The 24305-nt window shown below is 46.5% G+C and overlaps 2 protein-coding genes across 12 annotated transcripts in view; one reads left to right on the top strand and one right to left on the bottom strand.

The window, feature by feature from the left end:
* The window catches only part of LOC112813186 (RNA-binding protein EWS), an 80616-nt gene that overhangs the window by 11206 nt on the left and 45105 nt on the right, over positions 1-24305 (bottom strand). Inside the window, exons 14-22 of one of the 4 annotated variants that reach the window (XM_073886829.1) lie at positions 23129-23195; positions 13936-13972; positions 13741-13792; positions 11707-11830; positions 11275-11292; positions 6501-6687; positions 4345-4512; positions 2259-2470; positions 909-1089 (exon numbers count right to left, since the gene is read on the bottom strand). In XM_073886829.1, the coding sequence (XP_073742930.1) occupies positions 909-1089; positions 2259-2470; positions 4345-4512; positions 6501-6687; positions 11275-11292; positions 11707-11830; positions 13741-13792; positions 13936-13972; positions 23129-23195 (1046 nt within the window). Of the gene's footprint in view, positions 1-908; positions 1090-2258; positions 2471-4344; positions 4513-6500; positions 6688-11274; positions 11293-11706; positions 11831-13740; positions 13793-13935; positions 13973-18393; positions 18422-23128; positions 23196-24305 lie in introns of those variants that run through there. The other 3 variants (XM_073886832.1, XM_073886830.1, XM_073886831.1) reach the window with 3 other exon arrangements.
* On the top strand, positions 18316-24230 carry RHBDD3 (rhomboid domain containing 3). 8 transcript variants are annotated; one of them, XM_025858175.2, is made up of 8 exons: positions 18780-19010; positions 19188-19337; positions 19573-19674; positions 21190-21372; positions 22015-22398; positions 23339-23501; positions 23588-23875; positions 23963-24230. In XM_025858175.2, exons 3-8 carry the CDS (start codon positions 19656-19658, stop codon positions 24138-24140), a joined length of 1215 nt encoding a protein of 404 aa, XP_025713960.1. In that variant the 5' UTR covers positions 18780-19010; positions 19188-19337; positions 19573-19655; the 3' UTR covers positions 24141-24230. The 8 variants fall into 8 exon arrangements, with proteins under 8 accessions (XP_073742941.1, XP_073742940.1, XP_073742942.1 ...); XM_073886840.1 differs by lacking the exon at positions 18780-19010 and adding an exon at positions 18316-18435 and having other exon boundaries at positions 23335-23875; XM_073886839.1 differs by having other exon boundaries at positions 18770-19010; positions 23335-23875.

Raw genomic sequence — 24305 nt, 5'->3', positions numbered from 1 at the left:
CCAACAGTGGCACCAAATCCAATTTATACATAGTATGTATAACATTCTGCATAACTTTTTTTTTTTTTTTTTTTTTTTACTAGTTTATATAGGGACAGAACACACACAGAACTAAACCTTCTGGATTATGTTAACCACCAACATTATACCTCACCTTCATCAAAGTACAGACACCAGAGAAAGGGAAAAAGGGGTGGGAGAAGGGAGGGGAGGGGCAGGCACAGGTAGCAGGGTTATGCTATTGATCTAAACAAAGTTTTCTAAACCAGATTGTGCCATCAATCAAAATGGTCAAACCGATTTAGACTTCTCAAAATCTCCAATGGGGAGTGATCCCGTAATTATTTACATTACTTTGCAAAAACCTATTAGACTTTTCTGTGTACCAGGTGCACCTCAGGCCATAGTTCAGGGGTTACGGGACCAAGATCTTCATCATTAACGTTCAACAATTCCAAGTACAAACAGAAGTTGGGGACAAACATTGTGGAAAACAGCTGCATTCCTTTTCTGCAGTATATATACACCAGGTATTTCAAGACAACCATTCAGAGGCAATTAGTTAAAAACCTAGGGGTGTTAGAAGGGTTGTGTGTGTTCCATCCCGAGTCTATTACCCACAGAGGCTTTGACCTCTGGAAACCATGAAGGGAACTGAAAGCTCTAGTTTCAAAACCATTCTTTGTTCTCCCCAACCCAACCAAGTAGATTGGCAGGGAAAAAAGCGAACTGCCACTTAATCTATGCCACAAAGATGACATTTCCATGTTTTAGAAGATGGCCTGGGCTCAACAGATTGTCCATGGAAATGTAGAAATAAATTTCTTATGTCTTTCAGTCCCTTCTTTCCATTGAAAATCCTATGGATGAAACAAAATTAGGTAAAAGGAGAAAAGGTTTGCTCTTACCCCATTCCACCGCGTCCTCCTCCCCGCCCACCTCTGCTCATGCCTCCACGATCAAATCCCCCTCTTCCCCTGCCCCGGTTATCAGGGCCACTCATGCTCCGGTTCTCTCCTGGTCCGGAAAATCCTCCAGACTCCTGCCCATAAACACCCATGCTACTGGGGTGGTCCTGTCGGAATGAACCTGAGGAAAGAGTCACATCTGTAAGCCATGGACCAGCATTTGAACCATTGCCTGTCGTACTTTCTCCTGGAATCACAGAATGCTCAATTGCAAGGCACTAACCAAGGCACCATCTTCTTTAAACCTGACAAAGCACCTCTAAAGGTAGGATCTTTTAAGTTTAACCAAAACTGCTGGTTCATCAAAGCTGAAGTAATCTTACAGTTAGCCTAGAATAAACCACCCAAATAAGAAAAAAGCCCTTGGGTTAACAGTTTACAGGATTTTGTATCCTAGGATGCCTCCAAAAGCTGCTTCTTTAAACTACTCTCAAGAAACAAAAACCATGGGGCGCCTGGGTGGCTCAGTCATTAAGAGTCTGCCTTCGGCTCAGGTCATGATCCCAGGGTCCTGGGATCGAGCCCCGCATCGGGCTCCCTGCTCAGCGGGAGGCCTGCTTCTCCCTCTCCCACTCCCCCTGCTTGTGATCCCCCTCTCTCTATATCTCTCTCTGTCAAATAAATACAATCTAAAAAAAACAAAAACAAAAACCAGGGGCAGGTTTCTTAGGGCTTTAGTATGTTGCTGAAGCTTAGGCTCCATCAAGAAGCACTACTCATCTCATAGCCATAATGAAACATACCCATGGATGGAGTTTCATTAAAAAACAACTATCCAGGTAAAAATTAAACTGTGAGTACAGTTTTGAGTTTTTGGTTACTTCTCCATGTGAAACTAAGGGTTCTATGAGGACTTTTTTTTTTCACTTTATAGATGTAAAAAAAAAAAAACCAAAACCAAAATATAGCATTTACTTGACTATCAAAACTGCAGTAGTCTTCAAAAGCTATCTGCTCACATCCTTTTAATGAGTTGGGGTGGGCAGGCCACAGGAATGCCAGCTTCACTCACTGTATATAACCTCCTTAAAGAGAGCAAGGCTGGCGTCTTAAAATGTTTTCTCTGGTCAGTTACAAACTCTCTTTTTTCTTTTTTTGGCAAGGCATACTAACAATTAAATTGGAGAAAAGCACTCATGTCTTTAGTGGGACATCCAAGTGGTTAGCCAGGATGTTATGTCCTAAAGATGTCCTAGAGTCCAAAACTAAACAACGGTAAAGACCATTTCCCCATGTTCAGAAACTCCAAACATAATCATTCTTATTTGGTTTTCTCTCTTAGCAACTCACTCTGCTGCCCGTAGCTGCTGCTCTGTTGGCTATATTGACTTGGAGCCTGGCTGTAGGATCCAGTTTGGGGGGGATAACTAGTGGGTGGCTGCTGCCCATAGCTGCTTTGTTGACCATAGCTACTCTGCTGTCCATAGCTGCTCGGCTGCCCATAGGTGTTCTGCTGAGAGTAACTGCTCTGATCATAACTAGTCGGCTGTGTAGAGGAGTAGCTGAAAGAAAGAAAAAAAGCTTTTTAGGAAGGAGAGGCTTGTTATTTCTTCAAGCCCCCTAAATATAAGATACATTCATAGCATATGACATAGAAATCCTTAAAAACACTTACTTTCTACATATCAACAGTTTGAATTCAAAATAAGCAAATACTTTTGTATTCAGAATAAAGCTTTCAATGCAAAGGAGGGGAAAACTATTGAAAACCAATCTATACATTATACAAACCTTAGAGTTTTCTCTTTTACCTCCCACCTCCTTAAAACCATAGTTTTCAATTAAATTCAAGGCAAATTTGGAGTTTGGTGTTCCTGCATTAAGGGAAGAATATGTGCATGTGCACTCAGTGGAAAAGCCACGGAGGAAAAGGAGGCAGTTAAGCATGGCAGTTCTAAGCCTGCCTCCAACAATTCCCTTCAATCATGACAGTGACTGTTCTGAAGGTACAAGGCAGCCTAGTGTGTGTGTGGCCACACAAACGTGGCAATTTTCTCTTGACATCTGTCCAAGTTTTAAATTGTTCCGCTATATATTGTATACAGTTTCAAACTTTCAGACACGCTTGATCATCTATAACTTTCAAACATGCCTGATCATCTACGAAATCTTAATGAAGAAAAAATGGATAAGGAAACTTCAGAATCATGGCACTGTACAAGAGTATTAAGTGGATCTTCATCTTTTGACATGTCAACCTCAGGCAGGGAAACTAACCAGATACCTTTCTTACATAGAAATAAAGCTTAAAAGAACTGCTATTAAACTTTAAATGAACTATGGTAATGAAAATAAAAAAAGACATCATATTTAAAAGTACAACTAAACTAAGCCTCTATCATATCCCCGAACGTGGCTGTACAGACTCAATAGCCTCTCTTCACGGAGTGTACCTATTCCACTGGCCAGATTTATTACCCTCAGCAGCACAGGCACAGGTGGGCTCTGTGGAAGAACTGCTGTAAGCCCTGCCCACTGCTGCTCCACGCTGTACACTTACCCGGTCAGCTGTATTTTGTTCCCAAACCTGTTCACACCTGCTGCACTTTCATGTGAAAACCAATGAAACTGAGTGCAAAAAAGGGAAGTGCTACCTCTAGCAAAACTAAGTCAACACTTTAGAACACAATTCAGACAGTTCATCTGAAAACTTGCTTCTAATTAAATATGAATGAGAAAACTTGCAGGTCCTTCCTCCACTTTACAAGAAACCCAAATGAGACACTGTAGCTGCTGGGGTGGTTAACATGTAAGACAGAGTGCAGAATAAATCTGAGGACGAAAGGCCCTGGCCCAATCATTAAAAGACCTGTGCATGGAGGCACCTGGGTGGCTCAGTTGGCTAAGCATCTGCCTTTGGCTGAGATCACGATCCCAGGGTCCTAGGATCGAGCCCTGCATTGCAGGGAGCCTGTCTCTCCCTCTCCCCCTGCTTGTGCTGTCAAATAAATAAAATCTTGAAAGAGTTGTGTATGAATGGACCTCCAAGTTATGAAATGACTAAAATGAAGTTTCTTTCTTTCTTTTCTTTTTCATGTCTTCCACTTTACCCATCCTAACTGCATTGGAGGAGGTGGCTTCTATGGTTGGGTTTACCTGCTTTCATATACTTCTGTTTCTCATCCATCTGAATTAACTTAAAAGAGCAAAATTAAAAGGAAGAACCTAGAATGGTAAAAATGTGTTTAGAGAAAAGAGTTACTGACTGCCAGGTACTGCTATAGGAACCTAAGACTGAAGTTTTAATGTGTGGTCAGGCTCATCACTGGGAAAGTCAGATGACCCATCTCACCTGAGGAAGAAGCAAGCTGGTCAACAGCCTGAAAAAAAACTGTTATTCTACTAGCTCACTGGCCATGAGAACAAAGATACTGACCTGGTAGGAGGATAAGATGGTGGTGCTGTGACTGGCTGCATGGGGTAGCTCCCAGGTACCTGGGGATAACTGTAGTTACTCTGTCCATATCCTAGGCTGGGCTGGTTGTAACCCCCTGTGCTAGATTGAGGTTGACTAGTCTCAGCGGGTTTGTTACCATCCTGCGGTCTAAAAGGAGAAATAAAAAAGTAAGACTTTTTCCCTCAACCATAAAACTCCTGGGTAAGAGCTCTACAACCTCTAAGCAATGTGCAATGTTAGGACTGAGCTTGGAAGTAAATACAATTGTCAACTGAATTATATCAAACCCAGTCTCGGTCCAACTGTATGTGCTGGAAGAGAACACTTCTAAGAAAGGGGGAGAATTAATCAAATCCACAGATGAGATACCAACATGTTCCACTCGTTCCACATTAGCAGCTATCAAAGGCAGTTACAATATTTTCTATTGCCAATTTAAGTGATCTGGGAGGGGAGGTGGTTTGTTAGGGAAGAAAATGCTTCCCCCCCAAAAGGACTGTTGGAAGACAGACAAGAAACTTTAACAATAATGCAAAAGTGTCACGTTAGAGTAACATTTATATAAGTTCATGGCATTTATAAATTTGGATTACTGTGAGTTTAAGTTTCTCATTTATTAAGAACAGACCTGAAAATACATTTCCTAACTTGGACTGCCATAAATAAATCTAACCTTGCCTGAAAGTTTCCATAATGGAAATACCAGAGTAGGGGAGGGAACCACCCCCTCCCAACCCCAGTTCCCAGGAATGCTTGGATGAACTGGGAAATATTAAATAATGAAAACCAATCCCCCAGGGTTTTCTATTACCTCTTAGCCCTAACAGTTTGCAACAAGACTAATAAAGTGAGCTTGAGCTATTTTAAGCAAACTGCCAAGAATCAGCAGGCAAACCAGATAGGATGTGGAAGTACTGGTTTCTCCAGAGCTGAAATGGGTCACAAGCCCCCTCTTTCCAGTGGAAAAGGGAGTAGCTGACACTGATCATGAGACAGTTTTAAAGTGGTAAGGACTGAAAATCAGGGAAAGAAAAGGAACAACAAAAAATCATAAAAAACCAATTAATATATAACCCCCCACACCAGCTATGGCTGATATACTGTTGCAATGGCTCATCAAACGGGACTTCAAATAGTTGATAACATTCTGAAATGCCTAGGTCACCTGAAACGGAGCCCTACAGGAATCAGTCAGTTAGTTTAATCTACCTACTGCACAGGATGTCTAGTAGATGTAAACTACCAAGTAGCTCTGATTACTCACTGTGCACTTTGGAAGTAATTTCATGAGTGTTTGCCAGAGCTAAGTTCTTACCTCTAGAGTAGGCAAAAAGTCTAGGTTACAAGTTGATCTCTTGTTTATTCCCTAAAAAGTCTTCTTTCAAATCAGAATTCAATGTTCCTTCAAGATTGTATGCAGAAGCCACCTATGTCCATTGCTTAAAGCAAAGACCTGAAATCTTCTGTTAAGTAATAATCAGTACTGTTTAACCTGCTAATTAATCATGGAGTATGAAACTGTTTGCCAAAATATTCACCCCAAAGCAGGGTACCCAGTTAAGAATATATACTTGCCTGGGATATTTAGATAACCAAGCCACTACATAATACACAAAAAATGTCAATTTCTTCAACTGAGACACCAGTATATGACTTCCCACCTCCTCTGTATTGTGAACTGCCACGTTTTTCCCAAAGAGAAAGCTGTTATCCATTTACAAGGTCAATAAAACCAAAAGTACAATTCTATCAGTTGTTCTGTTGTGAAGGAAAACACACATTTCATTGTTTTCTTCTGGGTTTGGTAAAGTAAATATAATAGTCTCCTCCTACCCTAAAAGGTCACCCTTTTGAAACTAGATGTCTAGAAACCAGACATCTGGCCAGTGACTTTCCTCATCTTGGCCCCTGGATGGCACCATTTCTCTACTAAATGGAGAACAATGTATCTGTGGTGTATTCTACAGCATTACTGTGATGACTATAAGCACAGAGTCAACCTCTAAAAGTAATTATGTTAAGAGTAACCATTAAAAAGGAATGAAGTCCTGGATTCTCTAAGTGCGCGTAATTGCTCTCTTTCCCGCAACAGGCTGATGTGCTCTAGTGTAAGAACTAGGGGAGTGTGCGCTTACCTTGCAGGTGCGGTGGCTGCCGGCTGCTGCCCATAGGCTGGGTAAGCAGGCTGAGTGCCATAAGCAGACTGAGCTGCATAGGAGGCCTGGGTGGTAGTGACCGTAGCAGTGGTGGTATCGTAAGCACCAGTGCCGTACCCCTGGACAGGCTGACTGTATGCCTGGGGGGCAGTTGGAGTAGTATAACCTAGAACAAAGGAGAAATATGTCAGATTTCTGGCTCCTCAGAGAGCTGCCTAGACACTTGTTAACAAAACAATTTGTAAACCACCTACTTTAAAGCATCACAATATTTAGCCCCTTTAAATAGATTCCCTCCCGCCCAGTATGAGTAGCAACAAAACAATATTTAAAGCCTACACTGTCTGAAAAGTACCCAGTTTTCAGCATGGCACTCTCTTTAGCTCTAAAATCACACCTAACAGGAGGAAACAGGGTATGCTACAGAAGTGTTGGTACAGAAAACAGGTTCCTGCTGCACCTTTCCCCTCTGGATTCAATAGGAGAAAAGTCTGCTTTTGGGGATCTTATACTGGTCTTGCAAGCAGGCCTTCTTAACAATTTCCTCAACTAGTTAAGTATCCCAAAAAACTCTCAAGCAGGAATAAAACATCCCAGAAAGGGAAAAGGCAATGACACATTGCTAAAAATAATGATCCAGGTAATATTTTTAGCATTAAAATTACTTTCCTTTCAGTCCCGAGCATTCCAACATGGGCAGTTCAGTTCATTAATTAAAGGAAACCGAAATCCCAGAGAACATGTGTTTAATTTTCAGTGAGAGATGTCCAAGTACTGCTACTTTTGTTTCAGGTAACAACTAAAAAGATGCTTGCTACTAGCACTAAATTTTGAAATGGAATTTGAGTAATAAGATACTACAAATTACATTTGCTTAAATATAACCAACAAAGGTTATCTTATTTGACCTTTCAGGTAAATGATTTTAATTAAACTTAATACTCCCCAAATAAACCTTTATAAGGTGAATGTTTTTCACATGATGAAACCAACTAAGAGTCTACGCTTGTCATCAAATTACCCACCCTCCATTCCTTTCTTATTTACCTACCACAAGCAAAAAGGTCTTTTTCCGGTTTGGAAATATTGAAAGTAGACCCTAGAGCTAGCCCCGTGCTAGTCCCCTAACTAGGTATCACAAAGACCTGCTGCGTTCAGAGGTATGAGGCAAACCAAGGTAGGTTCTCTCCCTAGTTCCTGCCTCTACCAGAGCAGGCAGGAATGCAAACCCTTTCATCTGGAACTTGGGGCTTGCAGTGTGACAAAAGGCCCCTCCCAAACTGCAGCTGCTAACTTGAGTCCTTATTCTGTGAGATGTGTTATAACCTTTCCTGGTGCTGGGCTCTTCTCTCTGACCCCTTCTCATGGTCAGTGAACACAAGCCAGCCATGCAATAAAAACCTGGGTCTAGTTATCAGCATTCATATCCATCAAAAAATAGTCTACATCTCACTAAAGTAAAAGAGTTTGAGTACTTAAGACAAATCTTGAATTAAGATCTCTCATTTTAGTTAAAATTTAGGGCCTTAAACTTCAGTTAGAATAAAGTGTCCTCACTATACATACAACTTACTAGCCAACAACAAATACCAACTTCTCTTTGTACAATCTGAAGTGTCACCTCCTATAGCACAGAGTTTAATACTTTTTTTTCTCCATTCCGAACATTTTAGGGAAATTCTGAAATTAATTATACACAAAGACAGTAATTTCCTTCTCAAAACTACTAGGTTGAAATGTGTATGAAAGTATAATGCACAAAACAGCCCCAAGCAATGGAAGTTTTTTGAGTTGGCATGTCACTCATCTGTTTACTTAATTTAAAAGTTCCCTGCAGAGTCCTAATGTCATCCACATAACGCACTCATTTATTTAAATTTAACTGGAATCTAATTCCACCTACCCTATTACTCCTACACAGATTTTTTTCCCCTACATGATGACAAGGCCATCTATAAGAGTCACAAGGGCAATTAAAAGCAAAGCAACAACAAAGACTGATCAGAGCAATAACTGAACATTATAAAACTACGCAGTAACTGTTAGAGGCTTGGAGTGCTAAAGATTACGGTAATAGGCACTGGGTTAATTAATAATCTTTTAATTAATCTCAAGTACCCACACAAACAGCCAAGCAAATGAGGAAAAATTAACAGAGAAAAATGATTTAATGACAATAAAAAAGATCACCGGCAAAAGACAACACATCTACTCTGTGTTAATGACTTCAAGGAAAAAGATAATAAACATTACACAAATCAACCGAAATTTTTGTTCAACTTGAACAGTAAAAACTAAAGTTTCTATTCTAATTAATGAAATGAGATTTATATGGACACTTTCTCTTAAAGTTTAATTAAAAAAAATTCTATTGAGAGAAAAGGGTTTTTTTCTACATTCCTTTCAGTAATTATCCAATGGCTTAAGTGTAAAGACAGCATGGAGTAAGGAAAAAAGGGTGCTTGAAGCCACTTACTACCTGTAAGGGTCCTAACTTAGTTTGGTTCAGCCTCAGTTTGCCCATCAGGTTTAATTCCAGTCTCTACACTCCAAAGGTTGATGGGAGCATTAACGGAGGTATGTATGGTTCTCCATAAACTATAAAATCCATAAAACAGTCCTTATTAAGTGAAGTTTCTTGCTCATCAAAGCCACTGGTTTCTGTATCAGAATGTCCTATGTTTTTGTCTTCACAGTGGGACTTGTTCAATTAATGACAATGAGAACACAGGACTCTAGAGAACCTAGAAGACCCGTGTTTCCTACAAATGACTTTATCATATCCCTATAAAATGGTCTAGAGATGCCAAAGGCTTAATCTTTATTTAATACTTATTTTTAAAATCTTTAATACTTATTTTAAAAATGAGGGAAGGTTGGGACGCCTGGGTGACTCAGTCAATTAAATGTCTGCCTTCGGCTCAGGTCATGATCCCAGGGTTCTGGGATCCAGCTCCACATCAGTTTCCTGCTCTGCAGGGAGCCTGCTTTTCCCTCTACCTCCGTCTGCCACTCCCCCTGCTCGTGCATGTTCTCTGTCAAATAAATAAATAAAATCTTAAAAATGAGGGAAGGTGGTCAAAAGCTACAAACTTCTGGTTATAAATATTTATTAACTAAATTATAAAAGTAAGTTCTTCCAGGGATGTAACCTACAGCATGGTTGCCTATAGTTAATAGTATTGTCTATTTTTTTTTTTTAAAGATTTTATTTATTTATTTGAGAGAGAGAGAGATAGAAACAACATGAGAGGGGAAAGGGTCAGAGGGAGAAGCAGGCTCCCCGCTGAGCCGGGAGCCTGATGTGGGACTTGATCCCAGGACTCCGGGATCATGACCTGAGCCGAAGGCAGTTGCTTAACCAACTGAGCCACCCAGGCGCCCAGTATTGTCTAAAGTTGATAAGAGAATAGATCTTGAATGTTCTCATTCCAAGAAAAAAATTTTTTTTAAGATTTTATTTATTTGACACCGAGAGAGAGAGAGAGAGAGAGCGCACAAGTAGGCAGAGCAGCAGGGGCAGAGGGAGAAGCAGGCTCACTGCTGAGCAAGGAGCCTGATGCAGGGCTCGATCCCAGGACCCTGGGATCATGACCTGAGCCGAAGGCAGCTGCTTAACCGACTGAGCCACCCAGGTGCCCCGCAAGAAAAAAATTTGTTAACCGTGTGTGCCGATGGATATGAGTTAGACTTTTTGTGGCAATCATTTCACTACATATACAAATATGGAATCATTAGGTTGTATACCTAAAACTAATATGTCAATCATTAATAAAAATGAAAATAGCTTGACTATGTAAAGTTCAATCTCACAATTTCAAAATTTTGTGCTAAAAATCCAAACTGTACAGTTCTAGCTCCAGCTTTTCCTACAGTTGCAGCTAACACCAGTAAAAGTGTAAACATTTCCCATCCGATTTGAAATATGCATTAGTTACACAGATTAGGAAACACTGCCCATCAAATCCAGGACACTGTCACTCAAGGAGATAAATTACAGATGCAGGTTTCTCCCCTTCTAAAGACTCTGAGAGAAAACTACATATAACTTAGGGAACTGAAAATAGTTGGACAGTAAAGAGTTTTTACATTTTTAAGACTTTTGTATTGAATATTCTCTTATGATAATAAAAACAGGAATGGGTGGGTGGGGAGAAGGTATGGATTCTAAAATGTTACATAGCAGCAATAAATATAAAAATCCTTGTAAATTTTTCACATACTCCACTCAATCCTAGCATTAGGATACAATTTATTCCAATTCTCAGAGTAGTTTATTTTTTTAGCTCCCTGGAATGCTGCTGTTTAAGACATACTACGAATTAAAATAATTCATTAACATTTAAAACAAAAAATAAAACGTATCTGGACTGGAAACCAACCAAGAGACAAACATTACATGCAGGGTGGCAGTCTGTTCCTCTAAATAAATCTACTCATGCAATCTGTCCTTCAGGGAATAGGGGGGAATCAGCTGGGGAATAGTCATCTGAAATACCTTTGGGAAGGTGAACAACTATTAAGGCTTGACACAAAATAATGTAAAATAAAGCAAAACCTTTCCCAAAATCACATAAAGAAAAGGACATGGATCTGTGAATGGCACCTGAAGCAATTTCCCATTAGCACCTTGTTGTGTGTGATGTTAGAAAGTTTGAGGGTTAAACAGATGAAAACACCTAAAGGGTCAACATTACAAGGTTAGACAAGATGGAAAGCATTTCCCATGCAAGAATGAGCAGGATAGTCAAACCTGTACTGGTCCCTTCTACTGTGGAAAGCACAAAACAAAAAGTAGAGGGTACACTATCAGATGAAGCAAACAGATGTGAAAATCAGTTTGATTTTAAGCAGCTCACTTTAAGAAGGCTCACTCTTACCCAGTATTACCATTAGCACAATCTTTTATATATGCTCCATTTTGTTATAAGATTATTCGATACACTGAATGAAATAGTTAAAAAGGAATTATCCCACCCACATTCTATCAGAAATCCTTTAGGAGAATATAAGGGAAAAGAAAAAAAAAAGAAAAAGAAAAAGAAAAAATAGCTCCTCCTAAGAATAAAGGATCCTCAGATGCCAAGGTATGGAACAGAATATACACCTGAGAGCATAAGTAACAAGATCCTTAGCAAACACCCCAGTGGCTATGACCCAAAAGTCTCTCCAAGGCAGGCCTTACCAGCGGGAGGCTGTCCATAAGAAGTTGCATAGGCGGTCTGCCCATAGGTCGCAGTGGTCTGAGCCTGGGTATAGCTGACATCAGTGGGCTGTCCATAGGTTCCATAACTTTGCTGCCCATATGCCTGCTCAAAGAAAACAGATGCAAGAAGTTCACATATAAACCTTATATTTTAGGGCGTCTGGGTGGCTCAGTTGGTTAAGCGACTGCCTTCGGCTCAGGTTATGATCCTGGAGTCCCGGGATCGAGTCCCGCATCGGGCTCCCTGCTCAGCGGGGAGTCCGCTTCTCCCTCTGACCCTCTTCCCTTTCGTGCTCTCTCTCTCTCATTCTCTCTCTCTCAAATAAAGTCTTTAAAAAAAAACCAAACAAACCAAACCTTACATTTTAGCCAAAAAACAGACTGACTTATTTCTAAGGCTCTAAAAATTGGACGAACCAAAACCAAAAATACTGCTTTCTAGTAAAGATTGTAAAATACAGACAAGTGATCACAGTATTGTGAATGCTTTCTTTCCCTTATCTAATCCACTCATATTTTTATAAACTTAACTACAAAAAAGTTCCTGAGATAATGAGGCAAACTCTCAGTTAACTACACAGGAGATTAATAAAGACACTCTCAAGGGATGGGCAATAACGGAACAGATGTATAATTGCTAGCACTTAGTGTAGTACCGTTTTAGCAACTGGAAACAAATGTTAGGAAGACAAAACGAACCAAGAGAAAGAAAATGAAAATGGGATTAAAACCTGTTAGTTTGAAAACCAGATTTTTCAGCCTGACATAAAAATTTAAAAACTTAAACCACTTCAAAGAAAACGAACTAGAACACGGCAAGTCTCCTTAAGGTTAACATATCAGGAACTGTCTTTTGAACTTGGACATCAGTAATTTTTTTTTTTAAAGATTTTATTTATTTATTTGACAGAGAGAGACACAGTGAGAGAGGGAACACAAGCAGGGGGAGTGGGAGAGGGAGAAGCAGGCCTCCCGCCGAGCAGGGAGCCCAATGTGGGGCTCGATCCCAGGATGCTGGGATCATGACCTGAGCCGAAGGCAGACGCTTAACGACTGAGCCACCCAGGCGCCCTGGACATCAGTAATACTTAAAACCTGGTAAGGAATGAGCTATTCTTCCACCTATTAGCAAGATCACATTCTAGATTTGAATGACCAATTATGTACGATCTGCCAGAGACATCACACTTCTGTCTGTCCCAGAAAGTTTCAATGGCAGAGTTATTAGTATCCATTTTAGGCATGGACCATTTCAGAATGCGAAGTGGTCTTGAGAATACTAGGACCCCAATTTCCAGAATCTGCTGGCCTAGGCTTTTATCTATTTTTTTAAGATATTTATTTTTTTTTAAGATTTTTTTTTTTTTTTATTTGACACAGAGAGCACAAGCAGAGGGAGAGAGGGGGAGAAGCAGGCTCCCTGCTGAGCAAGGAGCCCGATGTGGGACTTGATCCCAGGACCCTGGGATCATGACCCGGGCTGAAGGCAGCTGCTTAACTGACTGAGCCACCCAGGCGTCTCTGTTGGCCTAGGCTTTTAAACACAAGCTCATGTACTGGAAAGGGCTCAGAAGCTCTGTAGTTAGGCAGCCATACACAACTCACCCTGCCATTTACTATGTGACCACTGGCAAATGACTTATCTATGCGCTGCTATTTTTTGTTTGCAAAATATCCTAATAACACCTTCTTCTGCAGAAGCACTGTAAAATTAAATAAATTTAAACGTAATATAATATGTAGAAAGACCATTTACTGAGCAAGGCACTTAACTTGAGAAATGATACTAGAAAGGTGTGGAGAGCTAGCAACTCCCAGTTTGGGGATGGTGTCATTTATAATGGCACTCCCACTGTGAAAGTTTAAAACGCCTGAGTATTTTTATGATTACAAGCACATCATACTTTTCTATTACCTGATTTTTAAAAAAGAGCTGTACTAGCTATTGTTTTAATGGCTGACAGAAATATTTTGTTTGGGGATATAACCACATATAAATATCTTAAAGATTACCTGGGTGGTCTGTGCATATCCTTGAGTGGGTTGGGCAGTGTATGCACTGTAGCTGTAAGAGAAATTAAATGCAAGAACTGAATATAGAACATTCAGATTCCATTACAAAATCCTCTACAACTCCAGGAGGCTTAGTATTCTAAAAACATTATTATCAATCACACCGAAAGTACTGTTATAAAAAGACTGACTTACCCCTGCTGGGCTGCCGCTTGGCTGTAGGTACTGTAATCTAGAGAAAACAAGGAGAGAAAATAATGTGAAGTCAGCAGAGACAAGGAGAAGAAAAAAAAAAGCGGAGGAGGAATTCAGGTGGAAGAAAATAAATTCTTTAAACTGTTTATAGAGAGGAAGTACAGGCCAACACAGGTCCGAATTGAGTATCTCCTCTCTCTTAACATCAAACCAAAAAAATGAGTCTAAGCCAGTTAAAGCTCAGAAAGTTTGAAATATAGTGCCAGCTAATGAGGTCAAGATCAGCTGATTTGGCAGATACTTTAAAGGTTCCCATGACCACAACTCCCTCCCCCGCCCCTTAACTGCAGGCTGTCATTTCAAATACATGATCATCATCCTAAGACTAACAGAAAACAAGATGAACCAACAGAAGTTTTACCTTCATATAAAAATGAGGCATGCCACAATATTACAATGTTTAACATCAGACTGGTTACATCTCCCCAAAAACTGGTTTTTCTATCACCCCCTCACTTTAGCATTTTGAAAACTAACCATAATTCCATAGCAGGGCTGTGACATGGAATGGCAAAAAAGAAAGTCATTCCAATCCAGTATTTTAAAGGTTTTCCTGACTGTATCAGGGCTACATTTCTACAATAAGTCAAAAGCCAAACACAACATAAATTGCAGCAGAGTTAAGACAGAATCATGATAACTGGCAGAGAATAAAGCATGTAATCTTTTGGGGAGTAATTTGGTTTTAAGTAACAACATCTTTTTAAAACTCACAATGATTTCAACTCAAGAAAAAAAAAAAAAGCCCACAACTTTACTTTTCTTCCCCTCTCTTCTTTCTAATCTTTCCTAGAATTTCCCTTTTCATCTGAAATGTAAAACATGCACAAAAAGGGACTAAAGACTAGTCCACTGAGGTGTCTATACAAGTAGTGAAAACAAAGAGAAAATAAAATGGTGAAGAAGTTTTCACAGCACTACTGAACTAAACATACACGTATTTTCAAAATATTTTTTAAAAGATTTTATTTTTTTTAAAAGATTTTATTTATTTGACAGAAAGAGAGACAGCAACAGAGTAAGCACAAGCAGGGAGAGTGGGAGAGGGAGAAGCAGGTTTCCCGCTGAGCAGGAAGCCCCACTTGGGGCTCGATCCCAGGACCCTGGGATCATGACCTGAGCCGAAGGCACATGCTTAACCGTCTGAGCCACCCAGGCGCCCGTTTAAAAATATTTTTATTTTATTTATTTATTTATTATTTTTTTAAAGATTTTATTTATTTATTTGAGAGAAAGAATGAGAGATAGAGAGCATGAGAGGGGGAAGGGTCAGAGGGAGAAGCAGACTCCCCGCTGAGCAGGGAGCCCGATGCGGGACTCGATCCCGGGACTCCAGGATCATGACCTGAGCCGAAGGCAGTCGCTTAACCAACTGAGCCACCCAGGCACCCTAAAAATATTTTTAAAAATTCTACCCAATCTTTGCTCTCCACAAGAAATACATACCTTATTCTATGCTAGGAGACAGTACTGCCATTAGTGAACAAAAGGGTCCTTTCTTTTCCAATCAGAAAGCAGCCCCTCATTTGAAAGCAACAATGGACATCTCAGGTCTTCAGGGAGGGGTTTCTACCCCATTCTATCCAAAGCCTGCCTCACAGTCTACCTGGCCTGAGAGCATTGTGCTGAATCCATCTTTTAAAGTAGGCTCACCTTTCTACCTCTCTACCTTAACTACTTTCCTTCCTCTGTACATCCTTAAGTCAGAACCCTGATTCATCAACGTTATCAATCAACTGCCTAAAGGTTTTATATAATGAACAAATTGATTTAAGACAATCTAATGGCATTTTAAGATTAAACCTTAAGGCATTTTCAATAGCACAACTCTTGCTTTCTATGTACCACATAGAAAGTAAATGCAAATCACCTCTTCCGTGAGGCACTTACAAAACAGACAAATGAAGCATCAAAAAATATTTCAACCTACGTTTTGCTGAGGTGTCTCGTGAGAAATGATTCTAAATTGCTGACATGGAAGTTCAACTTTCCAAGAGGACTTTTACACAAGAACAGTTATGTAAAGCAGAAAACTGGCAAAGCTGATAACAGAACAACGATTGATCTCAGATCCGTGTGAAACCAACCCATTTAGTCCCATACTGGTGGGCTAAAGGAGGTAGCAGATTTGTTTCCTGAAAACTTATGTTATCTACCTCCAACTCACAAACATTACAGTGGACTCAAAAATGTTAGTTACACAATGGTTAGATTTTTTAGCTGTCAGTCATGCTTTGTTTTTAACCCCCAAATGCGCAGCTGAAGACTTCACTAAAAATACAGGACAGGTTGGGAAGAAGGGGCTGTAATCCAGGGGGCCTCTAAAGTGCTGGCAATGCTCTTTTTCTTGGTGGTGACTTAGGAGTTTAATTCTTTGTTAAACTGGACATATACTCTACTTTCCTAAACATACACGAAGAGAAAAAACATCTAACGTTATCTAAAGTAGTGGCTTTTAGATACTTTACTCACTCTCCAACAGTAGAGATTTAGAGCTTCAAGCTACACAAGGAGTTAAAGTCAGTATGGGGCAATCTGTGGGAGCCAAAAGCTTTGCTATAATGTCAAGAGGTTAAGGGCTCAAAGAGCTTTTAAAAAGATTTAGCCTCACTCCTTCATTTTGAAGGAAAGGAAACCAAAGTCCAGATAAGTATGTGATTTCCCAAAGATCCTCCAGCTGGCCTATTACTGTGTGTCTACGTAAAACACAACTGTAATTCTAATATAGTACATGGAGGTTTCCAATAAACAGTTTGAGCAAATTAAACCAAGAAATTGGCATGTCCAGCTACGCAAAAATTTCACCATACACATTCTGACTCCCCTCGCTTCAATAGGGAAGGGAGAGTAGCACTCTCTCTTCCAAATTCTCCCTCTCAAAATTCAAACACTGCAAGACGAAGGTGGAAAGGGCCCTGCGGAAACCACTTCCCACTAGGATGTGTCTTGGACTGTGGTATTTCAGAGTCCTCACTTCTAGGGGGCACTCTGAACCTTGGCACTAACCGCCGGCATCTACCTGCCTGTTTTACTGATCCCACAGCTCGGGAAGACTTAAATTGTCTTTAAGTTGCTGGATTCTCGACCCGTTTCAAATTAAATCCCGGAAGGACCCAGAGCTTTTCCGGCCTTCCCTCGACTTCTCCCACTGCTTCTAAGGCCCGGTGTTTGGTGGCTTAAGAACACCACCAGAGGCAAAAAATGCCCCACCCTACCAATAACCGCAGGTTAGTGCACGAACAGGCTGCGAACTGCGAGTGATGTTTAGGTTACAAGGTTAAACAACTCCCGTATACAAGACCACTCTAGATTATCACATTCGAGCTCCCGCCCCGGGTTTTCTTTCAAAGTCCAGCACGCGTCTCCTTTCCCTCCACGAAATAAACAAGCCTGCCGGCTTAACCTAGACGAAGAAACTTGCGAGACGACCGCTTAAGCATAATTCAAATGCCGACTCGGGCCTTTTGTCTCTCCTAGATCAAAAAGGCCAGAATTTTCTTTCCGTAGGGATTTCTAGCCTCGCAATCCGGGTTGGCCTTTTTATACAACGGATTTCCCTCAGCGTTTGCTGAAAAACGGCCCCGGGAAGCACTTAATTGCTTTTTGGGGAGGAAAGGAGGTGGGATTAATAAGAGTAAAAACGAAGAAGCCCGGGGGTGGCGGCGCCGATGGGGGGGGGCGCTGAAAGGGGAAGCACATTCCGCCCAAAACCCTGTCGGGCAGAAGTTCGGTTTGGGGCTGGAACCCGCCGAGAGGGCAGCTCGGCCGCACCGGACGCCCCAGCCGACCAGGCCATTACGGGGCGCCCGCTCATAGGTCGGCACCCCTCGGCTCACAAACCCGCGATACCGTTTTTATTTGCTGCCCCCCACCCCCCGCTTCTCCGCGAAGCAAAGTCGCCCTCCGGCTTGAGCCGCCTCCCTGGAAATGGAAGGGGGTGGGGAGAATCAGAGGAGCGGCGTTGCTGCGACTTCTCGAGCAGCCATCGACCCCCCCCCCCGACACCTCGGGCTTAGGGGTGCCGGGCTCGAGGCCTTGCCGAGCCCTCCCCCCAACCCCCACGCGGGGCCCGGGAGGCCGCAGGCCCCGCCCACGTGGCGGGCGGCCGGGCGCGCGGGGCCCGACGGCCGCCACACAATGGAGACCGCGGCAGGCCCCGCGCGCTCCCGCCGCCGCTTGCACCTCGCGCGCCGGGGGCGCCGGAAGGTTCCAGAACCGGCCTTCCCGGTGGGGGGAGGGGAGAAGAACGCGGGCCCTCGAGCTCGTCGGGCCGCGGCGGGTACCTCACACCCTTCTCGGCAGCTCCATTCAGTCGTCCCGGCCACCCCTAGAGACGAGCGGCCCCAGATTTGGGCGTCCCGGCAGTCGCCGGCGCGACCGCGATTCCACCACACTCACCCGTGGACGCCATTTTCTCTCCTTCCTTCTCGTTCTCTCAACGTCCGTCTCTCTCTCGCTTTCCCTCTTGGCGCCGCACTGCGCAGGCGCGAAACCCGCAACCTCGGGCGCTACCATCGGGCCGGGCCACGGGGGTGAGGGAGGGAGGGAGGGAGGGAAGAACCACAGATTTCTCGTCCTTCCCTCCCGCAGCTCTTGTCCTAATGCTCTTTAAAGGGCGCTGGACTTGACGTGCGGGCCAAAATAGCACAGAAGGGTCCGGAGCGGCGGTGAGCGGGTACTGGTATCAAGCCGGAGAGATTCTCCGTACAAGGCTAAAGCTCTTCGGAATGGTTTCGTCCGCTGGCTCTAGGGACCGTCTCTGAAGAGTCTGCCTTGGAGGGAGACGGAGGCCGGCGGGAGGGCTGGGGGAAGGGACCCGGGCCTAGAACAACTGCTGACTAATCGGCGGGCGGCGGGCGGCGGAAGAGGGGGTGGCGCGGCGGCTCGGCCGGGGTCACGCGCCCGAGTGCAGGCAGAATGGGCTCGGGGCTCTCGGGCCTTGCGGGGAAGCTGGAGTCCCGACTCCCAGCCAGGGGCCCCACCCGGCATTCCGGGGGCGGGGGGCGCTCTCTACAGTGAGTACCCCGGACACGTGGCCTGGGCCGGAGGGGGAGGGGGCCGAGGCGGGTCGGGTAGATGGGAGGCCCCGAACGTAGCGCCCGATCCCGAGAACCCCTCCACCCCTCCGTAACGGTCAAGGTTGAGAAGGCCCTTTAATCTTAATCCCCCATCCAACACCCTTGTTTTTACAGAAAGGGAAACTGAGGCCCAAGGAATTTGGGTACTTTTCCTAAAGTCACAAAGCTGGGTCCGACCCACACCCTGGGACCCCCGCCCTCTCTATCACTCGGAAGAATCTACCCCCTCCTAATCTCATTCAGTCCTCCGAGCTTTCCAGTAAGGTAGGCAGGGCCTGATGGTGCACAGCCCCATTTTATTGAGGAAGACATTGAGGCCCAGAGGGTTCCAGTTCCAGTTCCAGTTCTGTTTGTCTATGGGCAAGTCCTTCAGCCTTGTAAAGTGCCTATTGGCGGGTGGTTTTGAGGGTGCAAGAGGAGGCTTTCAGTGGGTGTCTTGGCTTTGGGCAAGGCTGGCATCTGTCTGCTTTCCTGGACTCAATCCAGTCTCCCCACGCAGGTACCCAGGCCAAGGAAGGGCAGGGCTTGCCCAAATCTTTCAGTGGGACCTGGAGCCAAGCTAGAGTCTCTCAGTGAACACATATGGAGAACTTGGGGATGAGTAAGAGGAGGGCACTCCCACCTGCCCTCTGCCTAGACTACCTGCCCAGGAAGAAAGACAGGCCAAGCTGTGCTTACTAGATAGAATAAGATCCACGAAGCAGGAGATGGGGCATTTGAACTGGGCTTCAAGGGGGTGAGTAGGAGTATGCCTATTGGAGAGATGGAGGGAGGGACATTGCAGGCCGAGGAGCTTTCTCCATTTTTCCGGCAGGAAACTGACAGGTGGGTTTTGATGCCGAGGTTGCCCTTGGCAAGGGAGCAGATGAAACAGTCTTCCTGTCTCTCTGGGATTCTGCTTCTTGCCTCATGAAATCAGCTCACTGGGAGTCTTGACCCTAATCGGCGGGCGGCAGGGGAGGGGTGGCGCGGGGTGAGAGGGTTTTAGCAAGTCCTGTGCCTTGTGGGCCAGAGCTTGAACCAGCTAGGCTGGAGCAGCTGCTTCCATGTTGAGGCCTCCCCTGGTTGGGCTAGCTGGTGGCTACCTCTGCCTCCCACAATCAGCTGGGATGGCTACAGTTTATTGAGCAGGAACTGTGGGCTGGGTCCTGCCTTCGTCCATTCCTTTCTCTCATCCTATGAGGAGAGGATTTTCGTAATCCCCATTTTACAGATGAGGAAGGAGAGGCTCAGAGGATGGAAAACTTGTCCAGGGATGCACAGCAGGAAGAAGTGAAGGGGATCCTGGAACCTTTCTGTGAAAAGGGGGGCTAGGGCCAGAGGGGCTGTGCTCAAAGCTGGAGGGAGGGGATGACTCTGTCCAGTGTCGCTTTGTATGCCCTCAGAGTGTGGGATTCCTGCCCCTCCTCCAGCCCTTCTGCCTCACCCCCTTCCTAATCTGCCTGCCCATTGGCTGGCCTCACCCTCAAGGGCAGCCGAGTCCACCTAGAGCTCTAAGGCTGGGCCGGGTGGAGGGGAGGAGTGAGGAACGTGGCTGGTCTGCAGCTTCAGGGAAGAGGGAGGCAGAGGAAAGCTGGAGATGGCCCTGAGTTTGCCCTGGCATGCTGCACCCCTCTTTTTGGGAGTCCAGAGCCCCAGTTCAACTTCCCTGGCCTTACGCCTCACACCCCGGGCTCTTCAGAACCCTTTTGGCTCAGCTCCTCCCCATCCTCACACACAGGCAGAGGGGATGGCAAGATGGCTAAGCATGTGGTTAAGATCTGAGCTCCTCTATGGTCAGGTTGCTGGGCCTGCCTCTCCAGCTTCAGTTTCTTTCTTTCTTTTTTTTTTTTTTAAGATTTTATTTATTTGAGAGAGAGAGAGAGCACATGAGGGGGGTCAGGTCAGAGGGAGAAGCGGACTCCCCGCTGAGCAGGGAGCCCGATGTGGGACTCGAACCCGGGACTCCAGGATCATGACCTGAGCCGAAGGCAGTCGCTTAACCAACTGAGCCACCCAGGCGCCCCTCCAGCTTCAGTTTCTACTTCTATAAAATGGGGCCATCGGGAGGGTAGGTGGAAGGAGTTGGATAAAAATTGCAGTAATAACTGTTGTTATCGTTTTCCTTTACCCCTAGCACACAGCCTCAAGACCACCCTTGACACCTTCAGCCACGCTATGCGTGCCCGAGGCCCCCCCGGCCTACCGTCCCCGGCGCTGCCTCTCGCCTCCTCTGTCCTGATGCTGCTCCTGAGCAGCCTGTGGCTGGTGGGGGCTGGCCCCAGCCTTGCCCTGGCCCCGGAGCTGCTGCCTTGGCAGGGTGAGGGCTGGCCCCTTGGGCCTTGGAGGAGGCGGGAGGCTTGCTCTAGGGCCTGAGACTGGTTCGCAGGAGCGCCATGCATCCTGCACCGGTCAAGCAGGGATAGGACCCAGTGCATGGGGAAGGTTGGCCTGGGACAGGAGCGTGCCCAGCTCATCCGCAGCCAAGCAGGGAGGGCAGAGCACCCAGGCAGAGGGGCCAGCAGAGGGGTGGGAGCTTGTAAGTAGGAATTCTATTCAGATGGCTTCCCTTTTTGGTGGCTTTCCCTTAAAATAAGAACTACGGCTTTCAGCTTAGTATGAGAATGTTGAGGAGGTGCTGGGAGTTTAAAGGGTGACCCCAGCGGAGTGGGCAACGTTGCTTCCGAGCAAACGTTAAGTGACTCATCCACAGTTGGATTGCTCTTGAGAAGACTGACTGGTGGGCTCAGCCTGTTCTGGTTAACACAGCAGGGGAGCAGTCGCAGCATTTAGAAGCCCTTGGTCCCCTTCATGAGAGATTAAAGTGCTGGCAGTGGGCACTTTGGCTCCTGGGGAGAGGAGGCTGGCTTAGCAGGCGTCCTGCAGAGGGTAATTGCCAACCTGGGCCAGCCTTGGGGGTTAGAGCCACTAACCCGGCACATAAGCTCCTTCTCTCTCCCAGTGCACCGGCTGCTGACCCATGCCCTGGGCCACACGGCCCTACCTGGCCTGCTCCTGAGCCTGCTGCTCCTGCCCACGCTGGGCTGGTGGCAGGAGTGCCACCTGGGCACACTGCGGTTCCTGCATGCCTCTGCCCTGCTCGCCCTGGCTGCCGGGCTCATGGGGGTGCTGCTGGCAGGCCTTGGGGTGTCCAGTGCAGCCGGCGGCTGTGGCTACATGCCGGTCCACCTGGCCATGCTGGCTGGGCAGGGTCACCACCCTCGCCAGCCCCAGGGGATCCTGCCACCATGGCTCCTGCCCTGGCTGCTGCTCGCCTTGACACCACTGCTTAGCTCTGAGCCACCCTTCCTGCAGCTGTTCTGCGGCCTTCTTGCTGGCCTGGCCTGTATCCTTTGCCGGGGCTCAGGGCCTGTGTGGACCTGGGTTCCGTGGCTGGGCCCCCAGGGTGCCCAGGAGGGAAGTGGCACAGGGGGTTCAGGCCCAACAATGCTGGGAAGTGGCTCAGACGCATTCCGGGAGCATCTCCGGGTTCTCTAGCCAGGCTCCGGGCAGGGTGGGCTCAGGGCCAATGGCCAGGGGGAGGTGCCAACTACCATTTAAAGGGAAGGCCAGGGGGGCCGCAGTGGCCCAAGCAGGCACCCAACCTGGCCCTCCCCAGTGAGGGTGGCATCTGAGGTACGATGTGCAGGATGAGGGGTTCAGGGGAAGAGAAGTGAAAAAGAGAGCCAGCCAGGCAGGAAGTACAAGGCCAGGGTGGGAGTGAGCCTGGGGCTCAGCGCTGAAAGGGGGAACACCTGTGCTTGCTGGTGCATTAAATACAGGCTTTTGCTTCAAAGATGCTTCATGCCTGTTGGGGGAAACGGTGCTTTTGGAGAGAACAGTGGGCGCAGGCTGACCCCCCTGTGGTGTTTTTGGGCTTGGAGACACCAGCTGCCCAACCTGGCTGAATCCTGGCATGGGGAGTATGTCGCCCTGGCTGAGGGCAATGGGGGGGGGGTGTCAGTGGGCCCCAGGGTGGGCCTTGAGTCAGACCTGAGTAGTCTCACGGGGCTCTGGGGGGAGGGTGGCTGAAATGGGGGGAGATCGCTTTTGTGGGGAGATATACCTGGCTTCACCTGTTACATGCTGAGTAGCTTCTGGTGGGTTCCTTTCCCGAGTGCCTCCACTTTTCCCGAGAGCTGACTAGGGTGAGGAGACACAAGGGAATGGCTGGCACACACTGGGCCCGGGGCCTGGCATGCAGTTTGGATCTCTCCCGGCCCCCCAAACTCCCCGCCGGCTGGCTTTGGTTTTCCTTGACCAGCCGCCCTGCCCTGGGCAGCCAGACGCAGCCGGGGCCTTCCAGTGGCTGGAGCTGTCGGACCAGCGGCTGCAGGCACTGCAGGAAGGCGTCTTGTGCAGGGCCCTGGCCGGGTGCTGGCCACTCAGACTCCTTCCTACCCCAGGCGGCCGGGCCGAGCTGCCTGTCACCCATCCCACCGGAGTGAGGTGAGCGTGACACCGAAGACACCGGCCCTGCTGGCAGAAGCTGTGGTGGGGACTGGCAGTCAGGCCTTCTGCTTCTGCCCCTCCAGGCCTCCCACCCCTGGACCTCCCTACATGGCCTCCCCTAGCCTCTGGTTCCGCGGTGAAGGCTCAGCCCAGCGCCCGCCAGGCCTGGAGCCTGTGCAGCCGACCTGGGAAGTCTCCTCAGAGGTGGGCCCGGCCTGGGCTGGGCCCAGCTTTCCCCCAGGGACCCCGCTGTGGGCAGCCCTGGATGAGCAGATGCTGCAGGAGGGGATCCAGGCCTCACTCCTTGACGGGCCAGCCCCGTGTTCTGAGAGCCCGCTATGGCTGCCTAAGTCGTCCGTCTCCTCTCTGCGGTAAGGCGGGTGGCCCGGGGCGGGGGGCGGGGGGGCCTGGGGCAGGGGCTGGAGGTGGCCCTGATGTTCCCTCCCTCCGTCCCACAGGCTGCAGCAGTTGGAGCGCATGGGCTTCCCCACAGAACAGGCAGTGGTGGCACTGGCAGCCACAGGCCGAGTGGAGGGTGCCGTGTCGCTGCTGGTTGGCGGGGAGGTGGGCACTGAGGCCCTGGTGATGCAGGGGAGGGGTGGGCCCGCTCACCCTGAGGGTCCTGGTCCCCCCTAGCCCTGTCCGCCGAGTCGCGGTGTGGTGCGGAGACACCCCTCCGGCACCCCACCCTGGTACTGTTTAGAATAAAGACCAGTTCATTTTTCAGCGTGAACCTCCTTGGGGGCAGCCGTTGTGTCTGACTCTTCTGTGTTGGCAGCGGCGGGGGGGGGGGGGGGGGGG

The sequence above is a fragment of the Callorhinus ursinus genome, unplaced genomic scaffold, assembly GCF_003265705.2.
Source record: "Callorhinus ursinus isolate GAN/ISIS: 27379988/994484 unplaced genomic scaffold, GSC_fseal_2.0 scaffold72, whole genome shotgun sequence".
Lineage (NCBI taxonomy): Eukaryota > Metazoa > Chordata > Mammalia > Carnivora > Otariidae > Callorhinus > Callorhinus ursinus.
The sequence above is the reverse complement of the archived record's forward strand: the minus strand, read 5'-3'. Positions and strand labels throughout refer to the sequence as shown.

Coding starts and splice junctions, on each gene's coding strand:
- RHBDD3 (XM_073886840.1), top strand. Junction 21,373..22,014: donor GGAGCTGCTGCCTTGGCAGG/GTGAGGGCTGGC, acceptor TCTCTCTCCCAG/TGCACCGGCTGCTGACCCAT. Junction 23,876..23,962: donor TCGTCCGTCTCCTCTCTGCG/GTAAGGCGGGTG, acceptor TCCGTCCCACAG/GCTGCAGCAGTTGGAGCGCA.